This window comes from Megalobrama amblycephala, linkage group LG7 (genome assembly GCF_018812025.1).
Source record: "Megalobrama amblycephala isolate DHTTF-2021 linkage group LG7, ASM1881202v1, whole genome shotgun sequence".
NCBI lineage: Eukaryota > Metazoa > Chordata > Actinopteri > Cypriniformes > Xenocyprididae > Megalobrama > Megalobrama amblycephala.
In genome coordinates this window covers 44,150,846-44,163,024 of record NC_063050.1, presented here as the reverse complement: position 1 = coordinate 44,163,024, position 12,179 = coordinate 44,150,846, and the positions used below count along the sequence as shown (strand labels likewise).

General features: G+C 40.9%; 1 protein-coding gene across 1 annotated transcript; it reads left to right on the top strand.

The window, feature by feature from the left end:
* The first annotated feature begins 160 nt into the window (after positions 1-160).
* qdprb.1 (quinoid dihydropteridine reductase b, tandem duplicate 1) lies at positions 161-3,356 on the top strand. Its single transcript, XM_048197661.1, has 7 exons — positions 161-321; positions 552-644; positions 824-920; positions 1,636-1,776; positions 2,659-2,767; positions 2,855-2,938; positions 3,034-3,356. Exons 1-7 carry the CDS (start codon positions 229-231, stop codon positions 3,134-3,136), a joined length of 720 nt encoding a protein of 239 aa, XP_048053618.1. The 5' UTR covers positions 161-228; the 3' UTR covers positions 3,137-3,356.
* Positions 3,357-12,179: the final 8,823 nt, after the last annotated feature.

Genomic DNA, 12,179 nt, shown 5'->3' with positions numbered 1-12,179 from the left:
CTTGTGTTGCGCCGAATTTGACATATATTGGTCTTAGTGAAATATTTTCAAGCATTCAACTGGGAAATTTTTTTTAAATTGATGATAAATTCATACAAACATTTTAAAATGTCTGAATGACAACCAACTCTAGTAAAATTCGAGTTGCTCCTCTCATCTTTTCCAGTAGGGGGCGCATGTGAAGATTTCTTTGCATAACACGGTTTCATGTGCTTCTGAAGAAAGAGCATGGCAGCTACAGAAGCTCATAAAGTGATTGTTTATGGAGGAAAGGGAGCTCTGGGCTCTGCATGTGTGCAATACTTCAGAGCTAAAAATTGGGTAAGTTGTCTCAACCCAAACTACAGCTCACGTAATTGAAAATAAATTGCTTTTTCATTGTGCCATCAGACATGCTCCATGGTTTTAAGTGATAATGTTGTTAATTATTAATTCATTTGTCACAGTTACCAGTGTCAAGCATTTCTTATTAAATATACCTATAAATTGCATTTCTTGTTGCCTGTCAATAAGGTCGATATGGAATTCAAGCTGTGTTTTGTGATTTACAGTGGGTTGCCTCTATAGATCTCAATGCCAATGAAGAAGCCAATGCCAATGTTACAGTTAAGATGACTGAATCCTTCACTGAGCAAGCCAGTCAGGTACAATGTTTAAAAAATACATTTTATGTATGACATGATATTCATGTAATTCCCAAATATTGGCTGATTTCTTTGTCTGTCTCTAATCAAGGATCAACATACTTTGGATTCATAATATTGTGTGTTGTGTTCAAAAATGTTACATCTCTGTCTTTCTTTCTTTTTTATATTTCCGTTAGGTGACAGCTGATGTTGGTGAGCTGTTAGGTGAAGATAAAGTTGATGCCATCTTGTGTGTGGCTGGAGGTTGGGCAGGAGGCAGCGCCAAGGCCAAAAGTTAGTACATACTTAGTACATTCACAAACAGAGGCCACACATGAAAGTGAAAGTAAAATGAAAGTGACGTGATGTGTAGCAAAGTATGGTGTCTGTGTCCCATACTTGGAATTTGTGTTCTGCATTTCACTCATCCAAGTGCACACTCACAGCAGTGAGTACTGAACACACACCTGGAGAAGTGGGCAGACGTTTTTGCTGCGGCACTCGGGGAGCAATTGGGGGTTAGGTGCCTTGCTCAAGGGCACCTCAGTTGTGGGTAATGAGAGTAAAAGAGAGCGCTGTTCATTCACTCCCCTACCTACATTTCCTGCCGATACTGATACTCGAACCCGCGACCTTCGAGTTACAAGTCCGACTATCACTTTCATTTTTCTCTTTCACTTTCTATTATTTTAAATCATGCTGAGGCCTCTTGGAAGTTCCTAGTGGGCCCCGGCCTCTTGATTGAGAACCGATGATTTATGGCACACTAAATCTCGAGTCAAGAACTTTGTCACATTTTCTAAAAGCCCAAAACACTCTTCACCAATACAGACATTCTAGCTATACAAAATTAATCTTTTGTTATTGCTTTCTGGAATGTATTGCATTCTCAGTATTGTCACAAGGAGGGACTAATCTCTCAAGTCTAATTCTGTCCTAGAAGTGATCATTTCTAGTCATATTATTATATTAGTTTATACTTTATATGAATGTATTTTATGTGCCTCAGCTCTGTATAAGAATGCTGATCTGATGTGGAAGCAGAGTGTGTGGACCTCCACAATTTGCAGTCACCTAGCAACCAAACACCTGAGAGAGGGAGGGTTGCTCACACTAGCTGGGGCTAAAGCAGCACTGGGTCCAACAGCAGGTATGCTTGTATTTACTCCCTGACCTTTAGAGTATATATATTGTGTGTTATATATAATACACACTATATATATATATATATATATATGTATATATATATATAGCACGAAGCACGAAGAAGAGTGCCTGCATCCCTTCGGTTTCTCGTACCTTATTGCCTTTATAAAATGGTTCCCACACAATATTACTTTTCTGAAGCAAAATCATTAAATTCTATCCTTCCGCCATAAAAATAGTCCCGGACTGATGATGTTTTGTTGTACCCCTAAACGTAAAAGTAAAAACACTTAAAAGTACCATAGTAAAAACCTGTAATATTGAGTTAATGCATATAAAAACACCAACCAATACATTCTCACCTGTGAAAGGCTATCTCATTTCTTCAGGAATTTTAAATCTCGACAGTTTCACAACCAGAAGCTGTGCAATGTTGTGGCATCATTGATTCTCACTGTTAGTGATGACACGCTGACCGTTCCACGATGGCGGGTGCGTCGACCTGTCTGGAGCGGTTGAATGTGGCATCTACTTATACATAACTATTCACAGATCTAGTCTTATAAGTTAGTCATCAAATTTTTTTCTTCAAGACTGATCATAACTTTTTTTTTTTAAATCACTTACATAAAATGGTAGATAATTTGAATCCAAGAAGTAAGACTGATTAGTCCTAACTAATTACTAATTGGTCAGACAGTCTTAACTTAGCGGCTATGTTTATGCAACTGGCCCCTGTTCGGTGAAGCGGATATGTCCATAAATAAATCATGGCTATTGACCAATTATCAATGACCACCAGAACTATCTGTTTATTTATGTATGTATGTATGTTTGTGTGTGTGTATAGCAGTATCAGTACAGTTCTCTCTCATTGTCATTGTAGGATGCATTGGTTATGGTATGGCTAAGGCAGCAGTACATCAGTTGTGCCAAAGTCTGAGCGGGGCAAATAGTGGTCTTCCTCCGGGATCCGCTGCAGTAGCAATACTCCCGTAAGGAACAACAGTATACCAAGTAACTTATTTACATCCATGCAAATGTTTCTGTTTTTAAAGACGACTAATAATTACTCCTTTTAGAGTGACTTTGGATACACCCATGAATAGAAAGTTCATGCCAGATGGTGATGTCAGTTCCTGGACACCACTAGAGTACATAACAGAGTAAGTATGTATATTTGGGAGCATCTGTAGTTTTAGGTGATTGTGTAGGTTGATGTGTGTGTGGACAAAGCCATGATGCATTTCCTGCATTTTAGGCTGTTCTATAAGTGGACTACAGGAGACAACAGACCTCCTTCAGGTACTCTGATGCAGCTTGTTACTGCAGATGGAAAAACAGAAGCTACACCGATGTTATGATCAATTTGATGTATGGTAACCAAAACCCTTCAAACCAAGCCAATAACCCACCACTGTCTCTGCATTAGTGATACGTTTTGCCTTGCTGCCTTTTTGTTTACATGTAAACATCAAATTACTGTAACTCCTAACTCTTAAAAATAGGATAGTTGCATAAAAATGATAGAAAGATATTGTTTTGTAAATGTGATGGCAAATGAAACTCTTTTATTCTGATGAATTTTGTTTCTTTTTTGTCTTTATCAAATATTCTTTTGACAGTCACAGTCTGTTTCTCACCATTGGGTGGCGCTGATGATCAATTTAATTACAGGTTCTCCTTTGAGTCCATACAGTCAAAAAAGTAAACTTTATGATCTGAAAAGTGAAAAGTGAATCAGCATTAAAAAAATGTGCATTTTGTAAGTAATGCAGATTTTTGTGATGACTATCAGATATTAATTTAGAGGTAGTGAAGTAGTTGCCTTATCTTTATAATGTGGACTTTATTGTAACAAAGTACAACAATAAATAGATCCTGAAATTAGCCTTTAATTTTCAGTAATTTAGATTAAATGGAAACATTAAAATGGGTTCCTGACCTACTAGAAAAGAGATGCACTTGATGATAAAGAAACAAACAAAGAAAAGGGTTATTTGAAATAAATTCCAGATTTTTAGGTGTAGCAAAGATGTTCTTTCAATTACCCATTACACTCATAATGAGTTCATATTGCATGGAAACAGTATATTTATTTATTTGCTTGTTTAAATGGCTACAGTAAAAAAAAAATTGTAAAAACTGTTTATGGTTTTAATGTTTTTCAACACTTGACAACACATTCTCTCCTGTCTAAATCACTATAAAAACATGACACATATGAGAACAGAGATGCATTTTCCTGTTGCTATGCATGATTTGTAATGTCACTTGAGAATGCTATTCCAGGAAAGAATTTATTGTGGTTTTTAAATTTAGGGTACCTTTCTCTATAAATCTATACTAAACATCCAGATGAGTGCTGGGAAGTGCTATTTTGCTGCCTGAAAAAAATCAAGACATGCCCTAATGTTTGTCCTGAAATTGAAAATTCTGTAATTTACTCACTCTCATGTTCTCAAACCCATATATCGCTGTCTTGCATAAAACACAAAAGGAACTCTAAGGAGCTCTAAAAATTAGAAAAAAAAGCACAAATATATATATAATAAAAATGTAGTGAATGTGAATTGTTCTATTTCAAGCCATATGATAGCTATGTAAAGAAAAGACTCAAATTTATTCACTGGAAATCCCCTCTGCTCCCAAATGTTATTCATGCAATTTGAATAATCAGTTAGACAGACCAGAACAAGAATACTAGTGAGAGGCAGTTAACACACCTTTTGCATTACAAAAAATAATTTACTCACCTTTTTTATTGTTTACCAGTGTATTATTGCAGCATTTAAAAAAACATTATGGTAACATGTTAATGTATTATATATGAATGTGGTAACATGAAGTAACAATGAATAATTTGAATAAATACCTTTATAGCAAGTATTAATCTAGGTTAATGTTATGTCTGCATATATTAATACATTTAACATTTAATTTGTATAAATTAACATTATTTAATGTGTATGAGCATGAATTCACTTTAAACAATAGTAGACTATATTTATTAAATGACATTAGCATACGTATATTAATGCTGCAAGATTCCTAGTGAGGTTTATAGCTTCCTTTCGATACTACACTCGTACTGCGTCTTGCAAGACGCTATGGGGAAAACTTCTTTTTCTCCGATAACTGAAGTCTTTTTCAATAATGCAGTGAAACTACACGGCCATTGGTTTGTGCAGTGAGATGAAAATGAACCAATGACGGTGCGGCAGAGCTGCACAAGCCTATGGCAGAGCGGCCCGCCAGAGCCCGCCAAAATGGGTGGGGCCATCTGGCTATATAAGTGGGCATTCTGCCATAGGATTCTCAGATTAACGACGAAGATCTTCTCTTCGCTGCACTCGAAACAGAAGCCTTCACCGTTGACGAGCCTCACAGGGGATTGAGCTGCTTCAGTGCCTGCCTCGCTGCTGATCGCCGCTCTCAAGCCCGCCCAGCACGCCGCTCACGAGCCACTTCTGCGTCACGTGCTGCTGCACAGCCGTCCCCTGTCGCCATCCGGTGAGCATTAAAAGGGCATTTTCTAGAGAGCAAATTTCTAGAGCAAATTTCTGTGGTGTTGATGCAAATGCCACGCCACAGCTGTGGCTCGTGCAGGGCGCTCCTGCACGATGACGATGGGCACAGTGAGTGTGTTTCCTGCCTGGGGAAATCCCACGCTGAAACGGCACTCGCTGGGACGTCATGCTCTTACTGCAAGAGCATGAGTCTCACCTCTTTGCGCTGGGTCAGACAGCGACTCCGCCCCTCACGCCCTCCTGTTTTCTTCTTCTTAGGAGCCTGTGGCTATATCACGCCGACAAGTGGGCATTCTCCACCAAGAGAGGATTCCCCCATCACATAGCGACCCTCTGCCATCACGGGTGACTTGGTTCTGTCTGGGGGCTCGGATGATGACCCCCTGGATGACAGCATGTCATTGGTGTTCTCTGATGCAGCGGATTGGACAGGCTCAACAGCTGACCCCGCCCCCCTGCCGCCTCTGGAACCTATCGACGCACGGTCTGGAATGGATGCAGAGCTGTTCCGCATCCTATCCAAAGCTGTCAATTAGCTCGGACTGGAGTGGTCTACCCCCGAGGAGCCCACACGCAGCCAATTAGACGAGTGGTTTCTGCTGGGGCGCCGCCAGGCCCCTCATCAACGCGCTGCGCCATTCTTTCCTGAAGACCACGAAGAGCTCACCATATCGTGGCGCGCCCTGTACTCAGCCCACCTGCGTACATCCACTCACCTCCATTGACGGCGTTGAAGAAAAGGGCTACGAGAAACTGCCTCCACTGGACGAGTCCGTGGCCGCTCACCTTTGGCCGCCCACTGCCATGGATGAGTCTGAACCAGACCCAGACGCTTTTAAGGAGCTGCGCATTGCGTGACGGACCTGGCTCTACGCGCTACGAAGACGATGATCCAAGCTATTGGCAGGTCGATGGCCAGCCTAGTGGTGCTCAAGCGCCACTTATGGCTTAACCTGACTGAGATCAAGGACGTGGATAAAACCCCCTTCCTCGACTCTCTGGTAATCTCTGCTGGCCTCTTTGGACCCGCCGTAGATGGCTTTGCAGATCGCTTCACTGCCGCCCAGAAGTCGTCCCAAGCAATGCGACACTTCCTGCCTAAGCGCTCCAGCTCTACAACTGCTGCCAGTCGCCCCAGGCCTTCACCGATTCAGCAGCCTGCCAAAACCACTCCCTCGATGCCTTAGCCTACCCCTCAGCCTGAGCCTCGACAGCGTTTCCCATTCGGCCAAACGTTACCCCTTTCCAAAACGCCAGGGGCCCCAGCCTAAGATAGCGCTGGACCCTGTGACAGGAAGGGGGGGGAGGGGCTAAGTCTCCCCAAACGCCCTCGTTCAGTGCTCCACACTCCTTGTACAGTTCCAGGGTGCTGGGAACAATATGTTTGTTGCATGTGTCGGGACCGTTCAAGCGCCCATGTGCCTTACAAATGTTGTAGCGGACAAAATAAAAAAACATTCCCCAAATGAACAGTTCCAACCCCTTGCCACATGGGCCGAGGTCTGGCAGGCCATCCCCAGAGTTGTCGAGTTGGGTTTTGGGGATAATAAAACAAGGTTATTAACTTCATAGCAGCCCTGGCCCCTTGGAAGAACCCGTCATGGTTCGAACGGGGCACAGCCCTGGGTATGGTCAGCAGACGGAAAGTAGTCTAAACAGACGCCTCCAACACGGGTTGGGGAGCTCTGTGCGAAGGCAGGCCGAACGTTCAGCCTCTGGTCAAACGAGAAACGTCGGCTGCATATCAACTGCCTCGAGATGCTGGCAGTCTTTCAAGGCCTTCATACTTTCCTGCCGGACCTAGAGGGTCTTAGTCCATTCGGTCAGTATGACGGTGGTATCCTATATACATCGCCAGGGGGGTCTCACCTCACGCCGTCTCTTTGTGCTGATGGAGCGCCTCTTGAAATGGGCCCGGTCTACATGACGCCTCTATGCCCTTAAGTGGTCTGTTTTCTCTGCCTGGTGCACTGCCCACAGCAAAAACCCATCCCGTCCTTCCTCCAAGAGTTGCTGGATAGGGGTCGCACCCCTTGCTCTCTCAAGGTGTATGTTGCAGCCATAGCAGCTTCTCACGCTCCTATAGCTGGATATTCCGTGGGATGAAACAACTTGGTTGTTCGTTTTTCTGAAGGGAGCTAGGAGGTTGAACCCTCCTTGCCCCTTCACAATCCCCACATGGGACTTGTCTGTGGTTCTGAGGGCGCTCAAGAGCACTCCCTTTGAGCTATTGCAAACAGCTGACCTTTGGCCACTGTCGCTTAAAACTGCTCTGCTTTTAGCCATGGCGTCGGTCAAGTAAGTAGGTGACTTACAGGAGCCCTTCCTGCCTTGAGTTTGGGCCTAACAACTCCAAAGTCGTCCTAAAACCAAGGCATGGTTATGTACCTAAAGTTCTCTCAACTCTGTTCAGAGCACAAGTCATTACCCTCTCTGCCCTCCCTTCTTCTGGGAACAACGCACTTGCCTGTGGCAGGACCTTTTCTACAGGGTTTAACTCTTAAACTCTCTGGTTTCTCTCAGCAACCCCGACCATGTCCGAGTTGCTAGCTGTTAGTGCATGTCAAGGACCCCTGCCTGAGGTGTCCATACTGTACTAGAATGTTGATGGAGCTGAGCTTGGCCCCAGGGGCCATCTCGCTTCCTTTTGTAGTACTCAATCTCAGGCCCTCCGTTGTACCTGTAACAAGTAATACTCTTCAGTCATTCTCGATCATAGCACGGCGTGATTGTACTGGTTCCCCATTGCGTCTAGCAAGACGCAGTACGAGTGTAATATCGAAAGGGAATGTACTTGGTTATTAACGTAACCTCGGTTCCCTGAGATGCGGGAACGAGTACTGCATAACTAGCCGTGCTATGCTGATGCACGATTTGGGTCATCACTTCAGTTGAATTAACCTGAGAATCCTATGGCAGAATGCCCACTTATATAGCCAGATGGCCCCACCCATTTCGGTGGGCTCTGGCAGGCTGCTCTGCCATAGTCTCGTGCAGCTCTGCCACACCGTCATTGGTTCGTTTTCATCTCACTGCACAAACCAATGGCCATGCAGTTTCACTGTGTTATTGAAAAAGGCTTCAGTTATCAGAAAAAAAGGAGTTTTCCCCATAGCATCTAGCAAGATGCAGTACTTGTTCCCGTATCTCAGGGAACCGAGGTTACACTAGTAACCAAGTATGTTTTTGCACCTGTTTTTTTTTCTCCACTGTTTCCTTGACCAATGAATAGCAAAAAAACAATAGATTTTAGTCTGGTAGTACCATATTTTTAACATTTGACAAATGAAAATGAGGCTTTGAGGATAGCAGTGTGTTCAACAACAACATGCCAAATGTCCGGCTGATGAAACTGGTCGACCGATTGATCAGTTTTGCTGATTAATCGCTACCAATAACCAATTGTTACAGCAAATCCATACTGAGAGTTTTTTTTTTGGGTTGCGTCCATTGCTAGAGTGGCTGAGAAGGGTGCGCTGTCATTATACAGTACGACAGTGGTCTCTAGAGGCAAAATAAAAACTATCACTGACGCCTCATGCTGTTTGTTTTGACGTGATTCTGCGCACCATAGAGCTGTTATACTAAAGATGCAGATTTAAAACATAGACAAATGGTATGTATACAGTACACTACATGTTTACATATCATTATAAAGTAATTTATTTGTTTATTAGATGCTGCATTAGCAGAGAAAGAACAGCAGTATGTTTTGCTGTCGAGGCTGAGAAGACGCTATCATTAGTAGTAGGCTACCTCAAACGGTTAAAACAGTGTGACAAAAATACACACAAGTCTGACCCAAATGTTTAATGTCACGATTGTTACTATCTGTTTGTATTAGTTTATATTCAGCTGGTAATTTTTATGCATTCATTTGCTAGCAAATTTGCATATTTAATGCTGTTGACATGAGAAAGCAAATTGGTATTTTCATGCAGCCGACAAATCAGAAATGCATCCGATTTCAGTTCTTTTTTTATCGTCAATGTAACACATTTTGTTATTTTGATTAGATAATCATCGTGTTCTCAAATAGAAGCAAATAAAGTGTGAGAGTATACATATAATATACATGGGTCTGTGTATCTATTTTCAGTGCTATGGCCTTTGTGTAGATAAAGATGGCTATCTTTAGCAATGGTAACACTTTACAATAAGAGTTCATCTGTAACATTAACATTAAGGTTAATAAATGTTCATCTTTAGAACACAAACTAAGATATTTCTGATGAAATCCTTAAGGTTTCTGAACCACACATTGGCAGCAACATCATTGCACCTTTCAAGGCCCAGAAAGGTAAAGATGTAATGTAAAGTAATCTAGGAGCTTTGTACAGTACATGCTATTGTTAAAAACTCTTAAGTCTATCCCTTACAGCCTCATTTTCATCTGTGTATATTATCAATGAAGTCAAACCTGGCAATCTTGACACATTATATTAGAAGATGTACATATACACAAAGATATTGTGTGGCATAGGCCTATTTTGTTTTTATAATGGTCATTTTTAGAATTTGACAGCCCCATATCACCATTGTATGTTAAAAACCAGCATGAACTTTCTGCCTAACTTCTCTTTACATGATCCACAATCATCACTGTAAATGTAAATTAAATGACTATGGTGCATAATGATACAATGTAATACACGATTGCACCAGTGAGAGTTTCTGGAGGTTTATTAACATAATGAGATTCCGCATGATGCAACAACTAAGAACCCTTTCGAAACATTCATGAGTAGGTTTGTTTGCTGGGTTTTGTGTGCGTTCTTTATGCCTTCAGAAAACCTCCCATTCTACCTCATTCAGTCTTTCTGAATTAAGATCTGAAGACACTGTGCACTGGAGTGAATGTCATATGATGTCAGATGGTGTTTGCTTTTGGATCTACTGGGACTGTGCATCTGAATGCATGCAGGCTTTGGCCATAAATGGATGTACTGAAACAGTATTCAAATGATGCTGGCATTGGTATTAAGGGGTTGATTGAGTGCCAAGAAAACATGCACGACAAGCTGGATCCATTGATCAGCCTGTTTTTGATTCTACTGTATAACAGAATATATTCCTCCTTTCCTTAAATCACATAATTTTGGTGATGATGTGTCTGCTGTATCCATACAATTAGCTAAATTAAAGTCACCATAATATCAAAATGGACAATTCTTATTTATTAGAAATAATTTGTTCATGCACATTTTTTAAATTCATGCTCTCATAATCTTTAATCAAAATAACAACATCTCCCTCTTGCAGTGACATCTCTTCTCTAATGACGCAAGGGTGAGACAACCAGTCATTCACATGAGATCACTGAAATAGCAAACCACAATCATTCAATCAACAATCCAATCCAATTTTTTTTTTTTTTTTTTTTTTTTTTTGCAGTAGTAGCAGCAGCAGATGTTTTTGCACCTGTTTTTATAACCAAAAACCAATAGACTTGAGTCTGGTAGCCATATTTAACAATTAAAAATTAGGCTTTAGGGATAGCATGTACAGTGTACAACAACATGCTAGATGTTCAGCTGATGAAACTAGAGGTCGACCAATTGATCGGTTTTGCTAATTAATCGGCACCGATAACCGATTGTTCCAGCAAATCCATACTAACGATCCATACCGATGGTGCACTCTAAAATTGTAAACATTTATTAACTGTTCTTATTGTGCATTATGATGCTTGAATTTGTCATTGTATCAGTTATCAGGCATTGCATGAAAATAAAATTGTTATAGGAATCAAGACATTCATTTAAGACATTCACAGTCTATAAGGTAAAGCCAGGACTTTATGACTTAAGCGGAGACGCAAACCTCCCGTTTTCATTTTTTTTAAAACCGTAATTTGAAATACTCTTTAAATCACAAGGTCTCAAATGAAAGTTAATTTATCTCTCATTTCAAATCTCATATTTTCCACCTGAATATTATTCAGAGTTGAATAAAGGAAGCTATGAGACCACTCTGTCTACTTTTGTATGAGCCATTCTTAATTTATGAGTTTAATCGGTTATTAATTTATTTACTTGTAATGTTTCTCTCCTGCTGTACAATTACATGAGACTTTGACTGGGACTGTAGACAAATTCTAATGCACTGCCTGCACTTGTATTAATTAATTAACTCTTTCACAAATCAAAGATTCATTCATGAATTTTGCAGTTGATTTATAATGAAACGATTATTTCATAATTTCAGAAATTACAGTATGTCATTGTATTGCAGCAAAAGCAAGAGAAACTAGGGGAAAAATGGTCTCTCTCTTTCTCTGTGCCTGTTATCAGGCTGGGCAGCCCATAATTTCAGAGCTGAAAGAACGAGGTCACTGAGTTGAGGTTGCTATGGCAACGTCACATCTAAAGAATAGTGAATGGTAGGAGCATCCAGCAAGCAAAGCTGAAGTTGTGTTTGTGTTACTCCAGAGTAGATGAAATGCTGCCAGTATTCGTTCTTTCTTTACCACTGTTTACTCTTCTTTTCCATACACCTTTAAATAACCTGACTTTGGTTGGTTAGAATCGTAGCTGCTAATTAGCTGTCAGTAACTCTTAATAATAATTCTTTTGTGTGTATGCTTGTGAGTACCATTTTTTAAATGTCCCCATTGTTATACTGTGTGTGTTTGTGTAGTCAAGGTAAACCCTGTGTAATGGGGACCAAATATCCCCACAAAGATGGCAATATCTGAAATTCTTGTCCTAATGGGGACATTTTTTGGTCCCTTTGAAGGGGATAATGTAAAAATGCAGAAAGCTTTCAGTGATTTGGTAGGCTTAGGGGTAGGGTTAGAGGCTAGAATATATATATATATACCTCCACAAAAAATATTGTCATGTTATTACGTGGCACAAGATCTCGTCACACCCCT

Excerpts from the sequence above, each read along its gene's own strand:
- qdprb.1 (XM_048197661.1), top strand. The coding sequence starts at position 229 with ATGGCAGCTACAGAAGCTCATAAAGTGATTGTTTATGGAGGAAAGGGA. Across the intron at positions 322-551 it reads ACTTCAGAGCTAAAAATTGG|TGGGTTGCCTCTATAGATCT; the intron begins GTAAGTTGTCTC and ends TGTGATTTACAG. Across the intron at positions 2,939-3,033 it reads CCACTAGAGTACATAACAGA|GCTGTTCTATAAGTGGACTA; the intron begins GTAAGTATGTAT and ends CCTGCATTTTAG.